General features: G+C 36.2%; 1 protein-coding gene across 1 annotated transcript in view; it reads left to right on the forward strand.

The window, feature by feature from the left end:
* The first annotated feature begins 2,300 nt into the window (after positions 1 to 2,300).
* The window catches only part of dally (division abnormally delayed protein), a 186,930-nt gene continuing 164,915 nt past the window's right edge, over positions 2,301 to 24,315 (forward strand). The window contains exon 1 of the mRNA XM_073079569.1: positions 2,301 to 2,622. Coding sequence (XP_072935670.1) covers positions 2,490 to 2,622 — 133 coding nt within the window. The 5' untranslated portion in view covers positions 2,301 to 2,489. The remainder of the gene's footprint in view (positions 2,623 to 24,315) is intronic.

The following is a 24,315-nucleotide window of genomic DNA, read 5'->3' on the forward strand; positions in this document are numbered from 1 at the left end:
ATACAAGATAATGACTATGTATTGAACGGTAACTCACATACTGAAAATAAAGACTCTATCAACATTGAAACTCACATTTTCTTCACACTTCAAACGTAAGAATTGATATAATTTCCTGTCCTTTATTCCATTTGATAGAAAAAATATCTCACCGCCAAAGTGGTTTCTTATTCAGTGTACGTAATAAATGGTATAAAATGGTCCTGGCGCCTTCCGTTAGTCTCCTTTACATTTTTTTGGGCGCGAAATATTTGTCAATAATAAATGAGACGTCCCTTTTATTACCAGTAACATTCATAGCCGGTGTATAGTGTAGTTTGGGATCATATAAATAAATTTCTGGTCCAAGTCATAGACGAGGAGAGGCCTGTTACCTATATATATTTTCTACGGAAGTTATTTGATATAAAAGATATTTTTAAATTATTTTACCAAAAGAAATATAAAAGTTTCACATTTTATATTTTTTTTAATTCTAATTGATTGAAATTTATATTTGCGCTAAAATTCTTTATCGTTAAAATACCTTTTTATGTAGAATAACTAATACAGTATTGTATGTGTGTACTCAATAATATATTGGAACTTAGGAAAACCGCTCTAAAAATATTATTTACTAACTAATTAACTTCTTCAGCAATAACATATATTTATATACATTATAGTTCACATGGTATCTCCCGACTTTATTTCGTTTCTATGTCATAATTGTAGCGATACGTAACTTTCCTTGACTAAATATTTAATACTAGCTCACCCGGCAAACTTTGTACCGCCTCAAAATCTATTTATCAAATATATTTCATATAAAATATAGCCTATGTTACTCGTGGATAATGTAGCTTTCGAATGGTGAAAGAATTTTTAAAATCGGTTCAGTAGTTTTTGAGCCTATTCATTACAATCAAACAAACAAACAAAGTTATCCTCTTTATAATATTAGTATAGATAAATTAACCTCACGCGATATCATTTAACTTGTACCACGCAAGAACCCGTCGTTCTCGCCACAATGCGATCGCGGCGGGCGGCAAGGTGTCGGGCAAAGAGGGTCAATGAAGCCCTACCTGGATTATCTATCGGGTGATAAATTAAAAATATGGCGTTTGAACGGCATTCATCATCCGAATGGGGCATTTCGGACTCCGTCGTGGAACGCTTTTGTCTACAAAAAATGTTAAGTGTTTTGTATTCTGTGTGTTCGATTGTTTTATTGGCGTTTACTAGCAACTGAGGAGCTGGTGATACGACAGATATTTAACGCTTTTGATTTATTTGAATTTATCTGTTTTAATATCTTTTATGTATATGCTAAATGTTTTTCGTTTCGACTCTACGTGACCGTCGTTAAATATTGTCAGATATTATATTCAGTGAGCGTAAAATATGGTCAGATATGCTAGACAGTTGCGGAATCAGGTCTGTGTCCATCTGATAAATAACATTCGTACGTAATCTTTTTACTTTTATTTGGGACCTTGGATATTCATACCTTACTCATACCGTCATTAAGATTAAGTGTGATAAAATACTGTTTTTGCTTTTCTTATAATTTGAAATATATCTAAAATACTCGTAAACCGTCTGGAAGTCTACATAATCGTCTTACTACTTAACGTAAACAACAATACATTATTACGAAAAAGTGAGCTCTACCAAGCATAATAGGGCGAAGTTTTCAATAGAGCTAACACTCTTTGTTCTTCAAACTTCTTTGTGACATTTTACGAGATGGAATTGTTTGTAATTAGTGTTGTACGAGTGACAAAGTCGGATCGTCTGGCGAGTCCCGTCTCGGTCAGTCGAGTCGACAACGCTCGATAGGTGCGCGCGCACCACTGCGCCATAGACGTAGGTACCCCCACGCACACGATGACAGCCTTACTTATGGGATCAAGCCTATGGTTACTCATGTCAAATGACTTACTAAGCTCGTAGCTGAAGCGCAATGCTCGTTTAACGAGCTTTCCAAAGCATTTCTGTTATCTGAGCTATAATTTAATAGCTCTACGGATTAACGCATTCTGTTTCTTAAGTTATGTTAGATCACTTTTTCAAATAATATTTTTTAGATAGCGGGTTCTATAATTTCATTTTATTGTTGCATTCCTTAAAATTTATTTTTGTTATGGTTTAGCTGTTTACCATATCAAAACGACTGGTATATTTAAAAAGATATAATACGATCTGTATAATTACGTCATCGTCATTCAGTAATCGAACACAATGATAATGCCCGGCGAATTATTCGGACAGTCCGGCTTCGGGATCTTCCATTTATTTTATTTCTGTTCTTAATTTAAAGCGACGCGATCTGTGCCGGCGATCGGTTGCCTACTCTGTGGCCAGTCCGGGAAGGCGCACCGATGAGGGTGCACGCGTGTCGTACGTCGGTTGGAAATACGAGCGCGCGTTCGCGAGTGTTCAATTTAAAAACAAACGCGTTCAATTTTTGAAAACTTTATTTTTATTTAGTGCCAGCTGTGAACATGAAGTGTTTGTTTGTGGTTTTGGTCGTGGCGGCGTGTGCGGGAGTAGCCACCGCCGCTTCGGCTTCTTGCATGCTGGCGGAAGAGTTCTTCGCGAGGCACAACGTATCAGCTGATGATAGCGACGAACCAGGTGCGAATAGACCTATAACCTTGTATTAAATACGGATTGCAATTATTCCAATTTCAAATATGTAGCCATCAAATTTTTAATTTGTTCAAATAGTGTAACTTGGTAGAGACATGTGCTCGGTAGAACTTTAATTTTTATAACTACAAAAACTTTTGACTTTCGTATCGCAGTTTACTAGTTGTTTGTTTTAATTTAAGGTTAGTTATAGTAAAGCTTCCTCACGCAAAGTGTTTATACAAGCGCTCTACCGCGGCTCTACCGGCGTTTTAATCGTGACAGAAGATTGATATAATGCCGTGAAAACTTAAACAGCTTTTGTTTATGCTTGCCTTACTTTCTGTTGACAAATTTATGTTTAATTAGAGTGCTTTAGATAATATTTTAAAACGCTTTTTAGTTTCGCGATAATGTATTATAATTTGTTTTATGAGGGAAGTAAGAAATTTACGTTTTTGTATTAGGAAAATAAAATATATTAGAAACAAAAAATAATTAATAAGCATTGTTATTATAGTGGTTCATTTATAAGGTTTGATTGAGTTATTTATTAATAATAATAAACGTGTCACATACTCAAAAATTATCAAAATTCTTATTTTACGGGTAACGTGGAGAGACACAAAGACACATACCCAAAGGTGTGGATACAGATTATCAAATTAAGAGTTGAATGTATGAATTGTTTTTGGATAGACCAAGCATATACGATGTGGATTGTTCTTTTTTTATAATATCGGAGTAGCAGATATTCCTACCTGAGGTCGGCCCAGGTGCGCCGCTACCCCTGAGGACTAAGCTGGAACGCCTCGGAAAAGTCTTGTCTCCCTTACCACACCCTTCAAACATTAAATTTAATTGTTAAATTAGTAACCAAAAAATAAATTACATACTTAAGAAATAACTGAGCCTTCAACATTTCTCATAATATCGCGATAATTTCTAGAGCTTTTACACACCATCTGGTATGCGTGGTGATAAAGTAGCGAAGTGGTAAATAACAGCACCGTTTATTGACCGAGCTTATCACGGTGCAGTGATATTAAACAATTGCACTGTATGACATTCAGTGCATTGTCCATGTGTAGTCATTATGAGGTAATGGTCTTTTTCTATCTGTCTGTCAAGATACTGTCTGTCTGTCAAGATACTCACGATTTTTAACTGACTTCAAAAAAGAGGTACTGTATTCGACTGCTGTGTTTGTTTGTATGTCCGCGATTTTCTCAAAAACTGATCCAATTTCGGTGGGGTTTTGGTTATTACAATAAATAATACTGTTATTAGCAAACGAGCATGGTAAGTGGTTACTGCCGCCCATTGAATTGTAATCAAAGCGTTGCTACCCCTGAGGATTAAGTTTGAAAACCTCATATGACTATGTCTTTCTTACCTTCAACTCTGAGTGTACTAAGTACAAAATACCTACTATATCTTTTAATGAAATGAATTTTGGTTTACAAGTATAAATAAAATGAAATATAAATAACCATGATAAAACGTGACTCGCATTTTAACGAACTGTAAAGTGTTTTGATGTACGGAATATAAATGTGAATGCAATCAAATTTGGTTAATTTGTCATGTCCGACAACTCAATCAGTGTTGTATTCAAAAAAATAATAAACAGACACGAAAATAACTAAATTTACAACGTAGAGGTCATTGACCGGTGTGATGTCAGCAAAAACTGCGGTGGAATTATGCGAACGTTTTCAATTGTAACTTATACTTGTATGATTGTATAACATTGCATAGAAAATTGCACACAGCAGGCGTCGTGTGTCGGGCGGATACGAGGGTGTCGAGTGGCGCACGCGCCGGCAACAGCTGTGGACTTGCTCTTTGCATACATTTTCATCAACTCTTTATATTGAACCAGTTTTTGCAATAACTTGGCGCAGTTTATCAGTTTTTTCGAAGGAACCCAGAATATTATGAACCAAAAGAAGCTTGGTTAAGTTTGATAAGGGTTTTCTACTATATGGGAAACTTTAATTGTTTCTAACGTTTCGTACTCAAAGGGTAAAGGGGACGCTATTACTAACCCTTAAGTGTCAGTCGGTTTATCACAAGGCTCTATCTTTTGAATCGTAATACATAGACACTTGAAATATTTACTGAATATGCACTATGGCAAATACTAAAGTTAAAAATGTTAGAAATATAGGCGCGAATTGTTAAGGTAAAGATCTAAAGACAAAAAACTTTTACTTACATACTTATCTTGAATAAACAATCATGCTCAACTTCAATTATGTTATATTGTTATATAGATATAAAAACAGTCGAAGCAAATGATTACAGCATTATTTTTTGTAATGCAAACTTTATAAAAGGCTTTATAATAATGTGGAGATAAGTAGAATATAGATATCTTCATCAAACGTGAATACAGAATACTCGTAATATATCATTAAGTTTTTATTACGAGTAAGTAATTATTACGGCCGAATTATCATTATGGAATTGAATTGTTGTTACGTAAAGAGCTACGGTGAAGATAATAATAGACAATACGCGTAAAACATAAAGAATTGATATTATCTACTACATTATATATTAGGTATTTATAGCAACTGACGTATCCTTTAATTTATATATGTCTATCAAAAGAAATATACTTTTTGTAACACATAATGTTCAACGATTTTGCAAATGAGCAAATTAAAATTCACTGAATTATCCATTTATTTGCTAAGACCGTTCATTTTTTTAATGTAAAAGAAAAATATCAAATCAGTTTAAAATGAAAACAGTTAAGCAATTAAAAAGATATGTCATAGTTTTAAAATTAGAGTTCTTTAGTCCGCGCCAAATTGCTAGTCCGCTCTGTAGTTGTTGCGAGCAGGTTAGTCATACAATTTGCTATGACGATGCGATTCATTTCTGTATTCAGAGCGGACTAGCTGTTTTACGTGGACTATACCTGAGGTTGGCTACAAATGTTATACCTCAGAACTATGTTTGAACTCCCCGGATATGTTAGTCTCCATTACTCTGGGCTTGGCTGTGGTGCGATCAATTTTTGTGTCATCAATTAATTATTAGCATATCATAACTGTAATTGAATAATGTTTATCAATACCACATATTTGTATTAAATTCACATTACTCCGTTGTCAACTACTCCTACTTCGTGTATATTAATTGTTTCTTTCAACATAATAAAAAGGACCTGCCAAAGTATAGTACTTTAGAAAGTGACTTATAAACCTAAATGTAGGCAGACATCGATCAACCTGTCTGCCGACATGCGACTCCCATGTTTGGTGATAAAACGTGACAGATTCCCGGCAAACATGTCCCTCGCTTAAGAATACATTATTATTAATTAAGAATATTATCATTTATTGCTGGTCCACTTCAGAGTGAAAAAAGATATGTTAGTCCATCGTGTTCGCTAATAATTGGTGGACTTCACATATATTTTGAAAAATATATATTTTTTTTTTATAATAGAGTAGAAGTTTATAAAGAGTAGCAGACGAGCATGCAGTCCACCTGATGGTAAGTGGCTACTGCCGCCCATGGACATCTGTAATCAACCCCAGATAGGATTAGATATTCCTACCTGAGGTCGACCACAGATGCGCCGCTACCCCTGAGGACTAAGCTGGAATGCCTCGGAAAAGTCTTTCTCCCTTACCACACCCTTCAAACCGGAACACAGCAGCACCTAACACTGGAGTTATTAGGTAGAAATAGGTGTGGCGGTGGTGCCGCCGGAGTCGAACCACAAAGGGTTCTACCACGTTCAATATGAAGGTGCCAAGTTATATAGGTTTCTTAACAATGATTTCCTGAAGGAAAAGAGATGCTTCTTGTTATAATGGTTAAATCATATCTATATATATAAAAGAAAGTCGTGTTAGTTACTCCACTTATAACTCAAGAACGGCTGAACCGATTTGGCTGAAAATTGGTGGAGAGGTAGCTTAGAACCAGGAGACGGACATAGGATACTTTTTATCCCGTTCGACCGCGTTTCCGTGAAGTCATTTTATAACTCAAGAACGGCTGAACCAATTTGACTGAAAATTAATCGAGAGGTAGCTTAGAAGCAGGAAAAGGACATAGGATACTTTTTATCCCGTTCGACCGCGTTTTCGTGAAGCATTTTATAACTCAACAACGGCTGAACCAATTTGACTGAAAATCGGTGGAGAGGTAGCTTAGAACCAGGAGACGGACATAGGATACTTTTTATCCTGTTCGACCGCGTTTCCGTGAATAAATAAGAGTTGAAAGTTTGTATTAAAGTCCCCCAGTTTTGATGCAAATCTATATGAAAATTGGTATTTGATAGGATTTCGATTGAAAGTAATTAAATATCTATTTTACGATATTTGCAAAATCAACCCTTAAGTTGGTTAAGTAGGGGTTGGAATTTTATATTAAAATCCGTTAATTTGGAAGCAAAAACTGTAAAAATTTGCATTTGGCTTTAGAAGACACTTCGTTTAGAAATCGGCAGATTTTGAAGCAAAGTCTATGTAAATTGGAATTTAGCTTTTTGATTCAAAATAATAGAACACATTTTTCACCGTTTTTGGAAAATCAACCTTTAGGGTCGTTTAATCGGGTATGGAACTTTAATTTAATATCCGTTAATTTGGAGCACTAAGAAAATTATCATAAGACATAATGAAGCATCTGAGTCACTGTTTGTTTTTTTAGATCAACCCTTAAGACTGTTATAAATCGCCTTTCTATTTACACAACTGTTTCAGCATTTTTAGCTATTCAACAACCCGATTAGAGTACTATAAGTTAATAAACTTTCTTTAAAAAAAACCGTTATTGAAGTTATAGGTACTTCTTTTCGCGTGTTTGTAAAAAAAATAACAAAAAATACAACCGACTTCTATGTCACTACAAAGTAAAAAATAATTCGAACGAAATATATTGAGCGCCGACTTCAGAAATATGTACTAAACCAACATTTATTTGAATTATTTTTTACTATGTAGTGACATAGAAGTCGGTTGTATTTTTTGTTAAAAATTTTTTTACCCTTTTTAGTGATGACATAATAACATTTATATTAATACAATATAAAATTGTATAAACGTGATCATGAATTAAGGTACGGTCTGAATTTACATTGATTGGAACCGCCCGCTCGCAGGGCGCTGCCGCGCCCTGCCCGCTTAGTTTTATATTGTCTTATGTGTTCCAACCTAACCTAACTAAATAGTCAATGATTTGCAATTTCATTAGAACCTCCTACACCAAATATCTTCAAACACGACTCAATTATTCCCATCGGTTGAGGAGTTACATATTTTGTCTCCGAGCCACATTATCAGACCCTTAAATAGTCAATGATGAACTGACTTTGCAATTTCGTTAGAACTTACACCAAATATCTTCAAACACAACTCAAATATCCCCATCGGTTGAGGAGTTACATATTTTGTCTCCGAGCCACATTATCAGACCCTTAAATAGTCAATGATGAACTGACTTTGTAATTTCATTAGAACCTACAATAAAAAATAACACAATAAAAAAATAATTATTAAAATCGGTTCACTAACGGCGGAGTAATTCGTGTACATACATAAAAAAAAGATACTGGCCGAATTGATAACCACCTCCTTTTTGAAGTCGGTAAAAAAATAACAGAGTGCAGAGAGGTAGAGTGAATTTTATTTAATTGTATTTTTTATTTTCCTGTTCTCCTGTGGCCATTTCCTAATATTTACCAGTAGTTTATGGACATAATACATAAATTACACGAGTGAAACCACGAGGTACAGATAGTCACTCATAATTAGGTGGTACGAAGTTCACCGGGTCATCTAGTAATATATAAAATAAAGTTTAGCCACTAATAAGTAATCTCAAGTCTCTTGTGCGAAATGATAGCATTATCCGCGCTTCATTTAGTCTTGTCCATGGTTCTTTTTAATTGTATTGCAATGTGTAGATGCATTGGTAAAAGCTCTATCAGTGAGAGTCATCGAGAGCCAGACAGTTCGCCGACATGCAGTGTTGTCGCGATAACGGGGGTACCCGGGTGACGTGTTCCCGAGTTATTGGGTATTTAGTTATTAATAGATATTACTGTTATTAGGAACTAGTCGTGCCTTACCTCTGGTGGAATTGCAAAATAATCAGGTAATAATCTTAATGGTAAATTGTTTATCAGTAGAAGCCATCTCGAGCCAGAGTTCGCTTATGAGTTCATGCAGTGATTGTCTCGCGATAACGAGTTTCTCAAGTAACATGTCTCCAGATCGGAGAGGTGTTGGTTATTTAGTTATTAATAGTTATAAGGTACAAGTGACTGCTTAGTTTTGGTATAACAGCGATACAATTTGTACCTGTTGACTAGTATTTTTTATTAGTAAGAGCCATCAAGAGCTGGAATGTTCGTTTATAGGACTATGATACTTTGGGAAACCAGGGGTATCGTGGCAACATGTTATCAGACTGCATACTTAGTATTAAAGTTATTAAGTACTAGCCACCCGTCGCGGCTTCCTTTAATTGCATTGCAATCAGATATAGACGCTTAGCGGTGAATGCTCTATCTGTGGAGCCGTCAAGAGCCAGACTGTTCGCCGACATGCAATGATGCCTCGCGATAACGGGGCGCTTCGGGTTATGTTCCTAGATCAACTAAGGAATAATAGTAATTCATTAATAAAATGATTATATTATTAGGATTAAACCCAACAGTTGCCTACAGGGTTAGAAGAAGTATATAAAGTATGATAGTGTGATAGGAGGGGTTGTCGTAAGAGATTTGTAGGTACCATTTAACGGGAAAATATGGCACCTATCTGATGCGCAAAGGCTTAAGAGGACACAGGAAAGTCAGAAATAACTGTGAATGAAGGTATTAATATACCTACGTGAGTAAGATGTTATACCTCTTTACAATAATAATATTTTTATGCATACAAATTGTTTGTGTTACATTCGCCCACGTAACTTGGCTCCACACTAAAAATACATTCTGTTTCATTTTGTTTTTTCATGCGTCAAAGGAAAACTTCAAAAATATTACTAATCTTTAAATATTCGTCTATATCTGCTATTAAATATTATTTGCTTCATCATCCTGAGAATATTTAGTAACTTCAATCCTATAGAAGCAACATGAAGAACTATCTTGAAAGCGAATACAATAGACAATGAGTCTATAAATATTAGCTCATGAATATACAAGAAACATTTAATATATCAGTAATATAATGTTCTAGCAGCACAATGTTAGCGACATCCGACCCTGAACCTTGAGTCAGCTGAATGAATGAACAAACACGTATTATACCTATTGCTTGCATTATTTTTACACGTTACATGAATCGCTTGACGATACAGAATTAACACTCACTACGAGTATTTGTAACAAAGAATCTGGCGTAAAGACATTGCTGCTATAAAAATAATTATGGGAGGTATTATTAAACTATTATAAGTAATAGTGATAGTCGCCCATAGACATTTGAATGCGACCTATCTGATAATACTCGACTTTATCATCTTACCTCTTTAAATCTGAACGTAGTCTGTTTATACTTCTGTTATAGTACAGTAGCACTACCATGAGTTTACAAAAGTATTACTCGCTAGCGACTGCGTAAAATAAATGTATGAAAAATTGTACAGCGCCTCTGGTGGTTACTCGTAGAAGTAAAATCCGTAGTGACGTAACTCGATACGTAAAAAACCTATCGAAATCAAATCGCTAGCGAATGTCATTATGATCTATTGCCATACAAATTCGGTCCCATGAGTTATTAATTTGACAGACGTTGTCAAGAAATACCGTAACGATAGTAGCTATGTTATTCACTAGCAAAATGACAATAGTTTTCTATTTACAATTTCTATAGTGGCGTTTCTATGCCAACTCATGGTAGTGCTACAGATATGGATATGGTGTTACCAAAGTCGAAAGACGAAGAGTTCTTCCACAAGAAATATTATGGTGAGATCACACATGTTCTTATTTACAAGGTTTTCCATCTTTAAGCTAGTGATTAGCTATTCCTTTGTCTTAGACAAATAGACACATATGACTCTTAGATCAAAAGTGTTTGTCTCTAATTCAAAGTACATGAATTCATTCATTGTAAATGCCGTATTCATCTATAATTGTGGGTACACGACTTATTTTTCTAACTTTTGCAATGTAATTTATATAAGTGTATACTACGTTGGTGAACCTTTAATAAATAAATAAATAAATAAATCACTTCATTCAGAATCTCTATTCTTTAGTATTCATTTTCATACATAGTAAGTATGTGTGTCTATAATAATAATGTACTCGTAACATTTTTGATATCAGTGCTGATTTAGTACGCTATAATTTCGATTGTGGAGTATCATTAAATTGACAACGGAACAGCGCTAATGGCACTTTTTGTGAAGTCTGAATTTTCCACGAAATAATTGTAGTGCATTTGTTTCGTCTGTGAACGTACTTCGTGATTTAGTTTGGGTATGATTTTTATACAACTTTAAAGATGTTTGAAAAGGTGTAACAGGGACTTCATACGAATACGAAAATATCTACTGTTAGTATGAGAGACGTTCAGTAGAAATGTTCTATGTCGAAGATACTTTATGCTACGAGCAAATAAAAAAGAGAGCGAGCGACGATTTATGAACATCGAATATGAATCAGTTCCCAATACATACGACCGTAAATGGTACTTAAGGGAAAGTCACGAAAAATTACGAGTCTGAGACGGAACCGCTAGGGGGGGAGGTGCGCGGGGTGAATGGCGGCGGGTAGGCTTTGTTGCTCGTGCTGACATTCCTCGCCTGGGAACCGGGAACGGGCGCCTCCCCGCACCCCGCCGCCCCCCGCACATTCCTGCCCTCTCTCACTTTCATTGTTCCTGCCGGCGCGGGAGGTCGCCGCTCCACGTACAAATAATGGAACCAGTTGTTTAAGTGGGGAGGACTTGTTGGCTCACTCCAATAAACACGTTCGCCGTTCGTAAATGACATTTAGGGAAACGGGGTAATCGTACATATCGATGAGGCTATTGTCGAACACCCTTAAGAGTCATCGCGCTCCCAGAGTGGTTCGGGGAGCAGTTTACTTAATAGGCCTTTTTTGTACGAAGGGTCGAATCACTAATCATATAGTGACATTTAACGGAACGTACCGTTTTAAAATTCGAAAGCACCTGCGCGGGCGCATATCCTAATGAAATCATCCCCAATAATAACAATGGAGGTGGGTATTATTATTGTAATTTATCAGAAGGGACCCGGGTCGGGAGTTAGTCACTGGTACGTTGGTGCGCCGAATTTTGATTCATTTCGAATGTTCGGAATGCCATTGTGGCCGCCGACTTACCTGCTTGCAGGTACGCGCCCTTACCGTCATTTTGTTTATACGTTTTGACAAACGCCTGTGAGTTGCGAAGTTATTATCAACTGGGTGGCACCTAATTGTGTCTTATCGCCACGACGCGCCGTAATGTTGGTTTTAGTTTAAATACGGATTATACGCCTTAAGTAGGGGATGAAAAATAAAAAAGCTTAAACCGGTAGAGCGTTATTATTACGTCCATTTAACGTTTCTTATTTTTAAAGTAGTAATTGTATATTATACAATATAACAATTGGTTTCTCAGAAAGGGATGTAATATTATTTAAATGGTATTTAGTTAATGTTATACTTACCATATTTATCTAATAAGGTCTCACAAAAAAAGGTTATACGCCAATTTTAGAAATGAAAACATTTAAGTTGTTAAATGCCACTTTACTTTATTTCGTACAAACTGAATTGTTCATGAATAGAAGCCACTATTACGATGGTTGTATTTATGTACCCAAATATCCATTATTGGAAATGAATGAAGGTGGTAGAACCCTTTGTGGTTCGATACCACCGCCACACCTATTTCCCAACAACAGTAGTGTTTAGCGCTGCTGTGTTATGGTTTGAAGGGAGACATATTTTTTGAGGCGTTCCAGCTTAGTCCTCAGGCGTAGCGGCGCATCTGTAGCTGACCTCAGGTAGGAATATCTAATCCTATCTGGGGTTGATTACAGATGTCCATGGGCGGCAGAAGCCACTTACCATCAGGTGGACTGCATGCTCGTCTGCTACTCTTATATTATAAAAAAAAAAGGAATCTAATCCTATATGGGGTTGATAACAGATGTCAATGGCCAGCAATAGTCACTTACCATCAGATGGACTGCATGCTCGTCTGCTACTCCTATAAGTTCTATAAAAAAATTGATCATCCAGGTCCAGTAACGAAACAACATACGGGAAAGTAGAAAATCGAAGTTGTTAGCACAAAATATACATGTATTCTGTCTACGGACGAGCGTAACGAGAAAATGCATAAATTGCAAAATCGGAAGTGCCAGCGTTTTTTTTTTTTTTTTTTTTTTTATAATATAAGAGTAGCGGACGAGCATGCAGTCCACCTGATGGTAAGTGGCTACTGCCGCCCATGGACATCTGTAATCAACCCCAGATAGGATTAGATATTCCTACCTGAGGTTGGACACATATGCGCCGCTACCCCTGAGGACTAAGCTGGAACGCCTCGGAAAAGTATGTCTCCCTTACCACACCCTTCAAACCGGAACACAGCAGCGCTTAACACTGCTGTTATTAGGTTGAAATAGGTGTGGCGGTGGTGCCGCCGGAGTCGAACCAAAAAGGGTTCTACCACCTTCATAATCATCATCAGCGTGCATCCAATTTTCATGAATCCGTCCCCAACGGAGCTTTTTTCTTTTGATTTGATTATGTAACTCGCGACACCAATTGGATTGAATGGAAAATGCACAATATAAAAGGTTTTTCGTTGGTATCTACGGCAGTATACCAAATTAACAAGCCCGTCTTACAATTATATTAAATCCGTAATTTGAGTTAAAGATTGAGTTTTTTCATAACAGCTATTTATTTAATTGACAGGACTCATTTAATTTTGGAATTAAAGTTAATATAAACCCATTCACAATAGTTTCTATAGCGGCAGTTTAATAAAAAAGATAAATATAATGTTAAAGTATTAAATAAATTAATTGTTCCACTTAGAAATGTCTTCGCACAACTCTCTCGGGAGCCAGGGCTGCACTCTCTTCGTATTACTCTGTCAAGCTGGGTGTCGAGTTAGTTCTGGTATTTAATTAATAGGAAGCCTAATAGCTAAGGCAACTTCACGATTTATGTTGAAGCGGTATATACCCAGTGGTCTATATTCGGCCATAGTCATTATTAAAAAGAAGAAAACACGTCAATAACGATAAAAGAAAAAAACATTGATTCATTAATAAAACAACTAAAGAATAATTATAAAAACAAAACTTGACTGCTTCAAAATATAGCTCATGTTTAAATTTTTGTCGAAATCAACGGCACCTCATTTGAAAAATAACTCAAAGCGCTTGAGCTGCTGGACATACCATTGAATGAGACATATATTCTCGAAAAATATTATTCATAGTCGGGATATGATACTGAACTATTTTTTGCCTTGATAAATGGGCATATATATAAATATACCTAGATATGATCAAATAAAATGGTTGCACATTAATAGCCTATTGAGTAAATGTGATGCAAATGATCCAAATAAATAATACTTAAGAAGTAAATTATAACGGAAGTTGTGTCTAATGGCCGCTCACAGAGTGTTTCCTGTTTAGGGGAGGTGGGAACCTTATTGTTATTCATAGGGCGCATATTTATATTCCTTCTTTCTTCAAAAATATCGTTAATGTGTCTTTCTATCGCTTTGTCGTTATAGAGGGTGTACCGAAAAGTTTGGAACCATTTTTTTGTCATTTTTGAGGATTATTTTCATTTACAGACATAGAACGTGTCAGACGCGTGCTGTGTCAGACAAAACAGTGTTATTATTTGCAATGTAAATATATTTACGTGTGTATGTTACCCACAACATGACCGCGCAGACTCTTATTATGCTTGTCAAAATACTTATTAAATTATACAGAAAAATATGATTTTGACTGCCCCTGCCTATGTCTGAAACCTTCAATGTCTGCAGATATCGGGGTCTCATCTAATATGAAGATAATAAGTCGGTTTCGGACGGGTTAGACGAAGAACGATCAATATTATAGCTAGAACACACTCCGCCTGTCGTTAAGCCTATACGAATATTTAAATTTGACAGTTATTTGTCCGATCGTACTGTCAAATGATTACATGGGGAAGTAGCGATGAAGTTTCGGACGGATCCGAGACTTCGTTAATGAATATACAAAGTAGTGCTCCAGCTGACCTGTACCCTTACCAGGAGTTTTTACGTTTCGACAAATATGACTGTTTTGGTATTGGTATACGTATTGGCCCATACGATTTCCTAGTTCTGACATAATCCACTAGGGGCGCTGATTGGAATTTGTATGGGCAAATACGTAAACAAATACCAAAACAGTCATATTTGTCGAAACGTAAAAACTCCTGGTAAAGGTACTGTTCGTCAACTTGAAGTGAGGTTATAAATACCGTAAAGGCTGAATGCTATTGTCCTTTTCAAAATGAAGAGCTATGAATAACATTTAATAGTTCTCTTAAATAGGTACTGGCGTGCTCAAAAGCAATTAACGTAATATAACGTTAATTTTCGCTCACATTCTTTGGATTTTCCTCATTCTTTTAGCGAGTGTTTTATTTCTTTTAAATAAAAGATTTGAGATAATGAATAGAGTTTATTATTTTCTAGCCTCTAATGATGAGAACGAGCTCGCTAATGGTACATTTTGTGCTAAGTGGCTTAAGTGAAGTCCTGACTATTATTAGTGTCCAGATTTTTGTTGGTATAGAAAATAAGATTGTACAATAATTCATTTACTTCTTGCTTATGTTAAGCCAGCATGGTCTAGCGTCACCGTTTTTACAAGCAGAGTAACCAGGCCCTGTGCAATCGTCGTTGCTAAACCAGGAATGATGTGGTAAGGACTATAGGGAACAATATCTGCACTTAGCCGTTCGATGCAATTACTTTCATTTTCTCTGTGTCTTTGAGAAATAGAAATTCATATGCAACGAAGTTACAGGGGGTAAAAAATGGGCCGAATTGCTTCGAGAAAAGAATGCTACGGCCGTGCCGCTTTTTTTGGCTCGACTTGGCGGAGGGACTGCCGTGCCTACTGATAGGTATCTCATTTTATAACTCAACTCTATTCTCTTACATCATTACGTTAATTTTAAATTTCTTAAGCGTGCGAAGTATTACTAAAAATAAAAAAATACAATTTGAAAATTTTGTATGATATCCAGCCATAGTAATTACTCATAATTATTTTAATTACAAGTCACCAATCATTAATATTTAATGGCTAATGCACCCAAATGTGAAAAAATGTCGACGACTATTTAAGATGTTTCCGCCTCAACAAATTTTCCACTAAGATTAGTTCAGATTCACAGGATAACATTCCTTAGCGGAATTTAATTAAGAACCGACTTGTGAGATATCTGGAATAGAATTTGACCGATCCGCTCGCACTGTGGAATTAATTAACAAAGATAAGACTGTGCTAATTATTCTAGTCCGGACATTATGTCGTGTTTCGTTTTTCCATGATTGTTGCGTTTGCGAGAATGTCCTGATTTTTGAGTAAAAATATTATTTTAACAGTTATTATATACTTTGAAACTATTGTAAGCTGTTAGCGTTTAGAAAAAATCTGATTGTATTTATATGTTTTTGTTTCATAAAGTCTTTGAACTTTTATACACATGTTAAACTATTTTTTCTCTTTTCAAAGACAAAGTTTTATCATATACGAGTATCATCGTGATACTTTTAAATAAATTACTTATAAATAAATCACTTTAAGAGTTATCTGTGTGTTATTAAAATGTTATCAATTGGTTTGGTCTACAAGATTTTTTAAAAATACGCATGTATTTTTCCGTTGGTTCTAGTTTAAAGTAAGCCATCATTTACTAACGAATTAAAACGCAAAATAGAGAAGACGTCTTTTCTAGCATACATAGGAACAGTTTTACAATCTTTCTACCATTACGTGGCCACAGTAGCCGTGCACCCCGCGCTTGGCCTGCAAGTTCCGTAGGGTTATCGACATGTAGGTTCACGATCCTGTCCTATACATAATACCTTTACATAGCCCCGTGTTTATGTAAGCGATGTTAACTTGTAAACAATGTACGCACACAACTTTGTTATTAAAATAGAAGGGTGAATAATGGCCAGTTGCATCGGCGATATTTATAAAGTTTTAAAAATAATAGTTTTATTTTACAATGGCGCGTCTTGTTAGCATTAACAATTATAAGTTATTGCCTTCCTATTATCCAACCTTTGCAATTACCCAAAGTATAATATTAATCGTATAGTACTGCTAATAGTATACAGTACGTGTATAATCTTAACGTAGTCAAAAGAAAAAGAGTTTTGAAGCTTATGATTAGGGCACTTGCAAAAACTCATAATTCATCAACAAAGTTTAATAACGTTGGGTGCAAGTTGGAGTTCATGGATGATTATGGTCCACTTAATATTGTCCCACTGTTGGCCACTGGTTTTCTCTGGTCGCGAATCATCTGTCTGGCCACTCTGGCCAGTGACTGTCTTGTTGGACGCCTTATGGGTGGTTTGCAAACATTTACATATGTTGACTTCTTTTTATTAATTGGAGTACCGTGAAGGTTTGAAGGTGGTAGAACCTTCTGTGGTTCGTCTCCGGCGGCACCATCGCCACACCTCTTTCTGTCTAATAACAGCAGTGTCAAACGCTGTTGCTGCTGCTGTTGGGACCCAACAGCGGGATACCATTTGTGCCGAACCGCGCTGCCGAAAGTTTTAGCTCCCAAAATAAAAGGAATTTTCCTGAGTTTATTTGCAAAGGTTACAAGTTCCCAATACCTTCCAGACTATAATTAATCCCAAGGGATTGGGAACGAGCAACCTTAGCACATTTAAAGCCATCTCGAATGCGGGTCACGGGGTCGTATCTAACGAAGTAGGGTATATTCCCCGGCTACCTGCGACACTTTTAAATATTTCATAAAAAAGATATTACGCTTACCGAAAGGCTCAGCGGTTATCCGATGGAAATTCGTATTACGTAAATCTAACTTTGAGGATGCGAATCCTGGTTTATAAGACGTGTAATATATTTTATATTTGGGTTATGTGGAGAATAGATTATTAAATTATTAATGGCTAAGTACGTTTTCTAATTTTATTTTATAATTACTATTTTAAGTTATTTTTAACTATTTTAAGTTTTTGTTTTGAAAGCACGGTGGACTATAAAATACTTCCTTTTTTTCGGTCAAGAGACACTTGTCCTGCAGTGGTACTGATAATATATTAAAGTTTTGGTTATTTTCTGTCTGTTTTGTTTTTCTCTTGATTCTAATGTTCGATGTTAAGTAAATAAACTATGTTTTCCAAGCTGTGTTTGTTCTAAGCTATGTTTGTATGCTATAAACACACACAACGACTACAAAAACACCCAGACCCAGAAAAAAATCTAAATTCGTTATTTAGGCGTCTACTTAACCGAGGCTCAAACCCGAAACGGATCAGTTGAATACGGAGACCGCTACGCTATCAAGCTTCAAATTAAACATTTAACCAGCAACTGAAGACCGCGTCAGAAAAGTAAACAATTAACTAATTAAACGAAGTAATACTTAACTAAAACCATAAACGAACTCAGTATTATGTTACACCGTACACGTAACCAAGTTAACCTCTAGTTGCTTACGGTCAAACGGTGTTGTGAACAGGTGGTTGTGTGGCGAGCCGGCTTCAGCGACCCCCGGCTTCCCGGCTCGGGTTACCCCTGACTCATTGTAGGGTCACCATCTAATACTTAGAATTTTTTTCTAGTCTAATCTAATCTAATATAGCTATGCTATTGGAAATATTATGTATTTGCTTGTCGCTATTGCACTTTTAAAGGTCTATGTCTGATGATCATGTTCTTTTTGTTTGCGTTTTTGTTACTCGTACATATGTGCCAATGAGGACTATAGGTATGCTACTTAATGACATTTGAAAGTGTAGATACTGATTTATATTGATAGGTATGTGTGTCACTTGCTTCGACAAATCAAATAGGTATAATGTTGAAAATATATAACATCTACTTTTAGCATTGTGATTCATTCACTAGTTGTGTTATTTCCTCTGGCTGTAGACTATAGAGCTTCGCCGAGTTTGATGGCGTGCCTAGAAAGGGTAAAGCAAATGTCGCTAGATATCCTCTAAAGTGACAAATGTATGGGTACATTCGATGAAACAACAATGCAGTGGCAACCCTATATTAGTTTAATGAACAATTCTTGCGAACCGCCGTGTATTGGGCATCAATACTATTACGATGTTACGGTGCACATGTCATTAGAGGAAATGACTAACTGAGCAGGGATTATGCCCCAGCATTGTATTACGGTACGTGATTTCGTGATTTCTGATTACTATAATATCCAATGTCAAAAAAGTATGATTTAATCACCACTACAAGAAAAAAAAATATATAGTACGGGTCATACGCGTAACGTGACTGATTAGATATTAATGTTATATTTTTTTTAATACAAATAATGGATATTTTTAGTAGTTGGTAGGCGTCAGTTACTGTAAATTGTTAAAAATACTACCTGCTCGTTTTTAACCTCTTTCATAAATAAAAACAAGTCCAAGTCTCAAATGTTTACAAACTCATGTTCAAAAGCAAAGGTAAGAAATGAAACCTAAGATTGGATTTCGTATAACGTTCAAAATAGGTTAACGTAAGCCTATTTTTATCGATCTAAATCACCAGCAAGCTGGGAGTAATTGATTGAGTATTACCTTCGAAATAAATAAGGTCCTAAAAGACCTAGTAAGGCCTACTCGAAATAAATTGACTTTATCAGGGCATTCTGTTTCAATGGAATTGGGTGAAACAAGATTGACGTGGAGTTACAGCAATCGATGTCAGACTATATTGAATAGACGATATTGCGTCAAGTCTGTCGCGACAAACATTACATTTTCTTTTAAAAGCTTTCTGCGTAATAAGATCTATAAATTTACACAAATAAATAAAATACATAAGACTGACAGTGGTTTCAAAATCATGTGTGCTAGTGTGCACGGTGCTAAGACTTCGTAGCCAAATCCATTTTAAGATTTCGTAGCCAAATGGTAAAACTCTATTATAATTTTGCCCGTGTGTCCATCCGTATGTCATAATTAATTTGCTTGGAAGCTCCAAAATAATCAAAAGTAATGTTAACTATAACGTTTAGGTAATTTTCTTGTTGCAGAGAATGAATTGTCTCTTTCATTCCAATTTTGTCCGTGATTCAAGTTCCAGCAATCGATGTCTTCTAGGAGGAATTCTAGGAATATCTTCTAGGTACATCTTACAACAATATTACTTAACGGAAAACAATTTTTCTCTCTATCATTTCTCTCTATCATTGAGTTTATTTACATATTGAGTTGTAGTATGTTATACGGATCTACTTCTTTAAGACGAATCTTTCTGTTGCAAGAGTCAGCAATCTCGAATAAACACAAGTTTATTTTCGAAGCAGTGCATGTTCGCCGCGCGTGAAATTATCGAAAACTATGTCACATTATTTTAATGCACTGACTCGTCTGCGGTTAAATACTACCTTGTTAGTAAGGTTGGCGCGGACCCAAAACAGATTACGTTTCAGTCGCTTACTTAGATATCCGTAGGTGAAGGCGGTCATACGACCTAGGACTGGAATGTGAGTATCAGTTGCGGATTACTAGCTCGGAACGAAATATTCGCCGTTTCGTTGAGGACGAAACGATCTTAGTGGGTGTCGCCCGGTCACGCTCCAGTTTACACAATATGTGGCCCCGTTTGCAAGCCTTCTTGGTATTCGCCAAGCCATTAAGACAGCGGTAATGGTTGCAGTGGCAAGCGATTTAATTCATCGTTTCCGGTGATAGACGCGATGCTGCAGAGCGTTTGACGCCTACTGAATTGCGCTGAAACTCAAACTTCAGCCGTTTATTGGAGTATAGATTTGTGTCGTGACTAACAACGATAAAGTTTTGATTTCTTACGCGATTACGAAATGATGATTATGCGTTTGTATGAATGTATATTTGTCTCATTCTATTGTATTCCCTACAGCCCAAAAAACAAATAAAAAAAAATACCAAAGTTACATGTGTCACCTTCAGCACCTTATAATCTGTATTTTCTACTGTACGCCCTGTTTTTGGTACTTGTATTTTTTCTCTCAAAGCTTTTGCTTTTTCTTTTTAAATTGGGTTAAGAATGCGTACATTGAAAAGGCAGGAATGCGTTATTAGTTATTTATTTTATGAACAATTTAAACAGATCTCGAATTATGAATATAATTTATTTAAGTGTATGAAAATGAAGGAACGTACAAGATGAAAATGTGTATGCTATTTCAAAAAAGTAATAGAGATTTCAAAGTTGGCGGTCGCGGGCGGCATGTGGTTTTTCAGTTCGCCGTGACGCGGGCGGATGTGCTAAATATATTTTACGGTGCCGCACCGCGCCAGTGACAAAGTATAGCGGATACACACGAATACTTATGTGCTAATGTACGTATGAGCTCGAATACATCGTGTCATACAGGTTTTCAAACTTCTTTAGCTATTATTTCATTTTACGTTTTCCAAAACGAGAAACTAAATCGCGTATAGTCCGCGCCAAACTTCAAGTCCGCTCTGAAGTTCATGCGCGCAGGTGTAGTCAGAGAGCTCCGTAGCAACGTAAGGACACACTATCGTAGTTGTGTATCCGTGTCCAAGAGCGGGTAGCGGACGCGTGGCGAGCGGGCCCCGCGCAGTTCTACCCCTAATATCTACAATTTGCTATTTTGACGTGACTCGTCACTCGTGTTAGACGAATATAATGACATCTCAGACCTACTCAATGTACATATAAAATTTGGTGAAAATCGGTAAGATATAAGATACTACTTACTTTATGCAAAGTTTGGTAAAATTCAAATAACTTTTCCAACTACGAGTATTAAATTAGTTCTTATTGTAATACTATTGACTATTACTTCTTATCACCGTCTTGTATCACCTCATAAATATTAGCCCACGCTATCTAATTGACTGTATAGCACCAATCAATAAAGTAGAATGATAAATATTATAAGGCGACAAATAACTTGGTCCTACTGACAACCTACATAGATCAAATAGTTCGATTAAAACAAGAGTCCGTCATAGATGGAATTGATTTGTTCGGTTCATTGCTCCCAGTTTAACTGTAGTTTAAATCTAGATTGTATAGAAATAGACAACAATACTTAAATATATTATTAGTATTCTGCTGGTTTGATTTTAAACTAATTGTTTTAACTGCGGTTTACTGATCATATCCGGATTCGAGTAATTTGAGATCAAATAACTTACTTAAAAAGTTATGAATAGGCAGAATACAAAATCTTATTTTAATGTGACACATAATTTAAAAATGAAATTTCATAACATATGTGCTAAAATATTTAGCACAAAGTACCCACTAGATAATTACTTTGAAGCAGAAACTTTCATGGTTCCATTGCTAAGGCTACACCGCTTAAATTGGCTTGGAGTACGAGGAAAAGTAATGACAAATATGTCGTTCCTATTTAGTCCTACGGGGATTCAACACGTAATCAACGTCGTCTATTTTGGTATGATTACAGATACCCATGAGTGGTAGTTACATATACCATTAGTTGGACTCCATTTACATTTGTTAATTTAACTTCATTAGAAACATCCAGATTTAACTGGATCTACACTAGTATCCTAAAGATTAATGACGCGGCAAGTCTAAAAATCTATTCCGAAATGGAGCCTTAAAGGCGTGAGTTGCTAATTAATTCAAGTATCAAGAAAATTAACTTAGATAAGTTTATTAGCAAGTCTTCAGCTGTACGAGGCGTGAATGAAACCTTGTGATTTGCTAGCGAGATATGACTCTATGTCGTGAGCTCTTTTTCATTACGGCGATGCGACACCAGCACGTCCACGACGACGAATGCATAATTCTATAAATGGTGCTGGACTCTGTTTCACTGGCCCGGCACGACACCAACATGCTGTTGCTGTCGATGAACCGCCGGCGCCGGTATCTTTATATTATGTATTGTGTACACAAATAAGATTCCATTTGTGAGGACACTAGTAGGTTTCAAGAAGCTCGGAGTGCGTGACTAAATTCCAATAAAACATGCAGTACTGTATATTATACCAAAGGTTTTAGCGTGTTTTGCCCCATATCATGACTTCGTTATAGTTCCACTTAAAAGCCGTGAGATATACTTAATCCTTTATTTGTGGTGCAGTGTGGTGTCGTATTGGTATCGATCACAAATGAAGAAATAGCTGCTGGTGTCGTATTATCGGTGCCGCTGTCGTGCCGTGTCGTCCCAAGGAGCGTACCAGTCGAGAGGCAATTTATCGCGTGATTAGATTAAATCAATTTATCCGTGACAGTGAAATGGCCGTCTTCCTGCCGCGTCGGAACTGACATTATAGCTCGTTAGCGATAAGAATCCGACCGAAAACGTCGGATCTACATTGATGAGCGGAGAATGGCACTCCGGAACGTTGAGATTTTCTATTGCGGATTCGCCGGGTACCAGTGCCATTGTCCTGTTACGTAAGCCGTTTTTGAGCTTACAATAGAGTGATTTAAAGATCATCGTATTATAGGAAATGTAAATATTTATTAGACTTTTTTATATAAGATTGACGTACTATACAAGTAATGTTCATCTGATGGAAAGTGCCTTCTGCCGTCCATAGACATTTGTGATTAGCTTCACATATAACTGATTCTACCCGAAGCCAATCACAGATGCATTGTCACTCCTGAAGATGAAGATACGTCTCATATGCAGTAAACCATCTATCTACACCCTACTACTGAATCGTAAAACTATTTCATCCTAAAAATAGGTACGTCAGTGGTACCTCGGTCGATCCATACTGGCTCCACCACCTTTCAGCCTATGATAGCATGAAAGTTCAGGGTCTTTTAGTATCAATTCGGTCAGTTTAATATCTATCCAGTCAATCAATCAATATAAAAGTCTTTTAATATGAAATACGTCCGTTCCACTGTCTGACGGTATTTCGATATCGATCTATTCATGTATTATATTCACAACGAGAGCCCATTTTTTGCAGATATTCTTTCCAATTAAGTTTTAATTTCAAGCTTAATAATAGGTATACACTTTATTTTACTTTAAATTCCAAGTTTATTTGGTGACCGCAATAGCAAACTAAGCCAACATCTATTGTTTTAAACTGCATATGGATGCCAGTTGTATGTACCTCTGATACCCAAATGTTGACCGCTAGGTTTAAAGTAGATCTGAGATCAGATAGAATTGTGATCACGTAAAGATTAAAACGTTTCATAAATTCGAATTGACTTTCAAATAAAACGGTATACTTAGTCATGTTAGTAAACTGTGTATGATATTTTTGCATTACATGGACAAAACGAAAGAAAATATTGTTAAATTTGGAGGCACGGTAGTGCCTCCGCCAGGTCGAGCCAAAAAACAAAAAAGCGGCACGGCCATACCATTATTTTCTCGAAGCAATTCAGACCATTTTTGACCCCCAGTAAATTCGTTGTATTTCGTTGTATTTAATAATGATACTTACACGTACAAAATAATAATACGAAACAAAATCTCAGCTAAAAAAATGTTTACTT

This window comes from Epargyreus clarus, unplaced genomic scaffold, assembly GCF_041222505.1.
Source record: "Epargyreus clarus isolate Ecla_fem2 unplaced genomic scaffold, WU_Ecla_fem_2.2 ptg000014l, whole genome shotgun sequence".
NCBI lineage: Eukaryota > Metazoa > Arthropoda > Insecta > Lepidoptera > Hesperiidae > Epargyreus > Epargyreus clarus.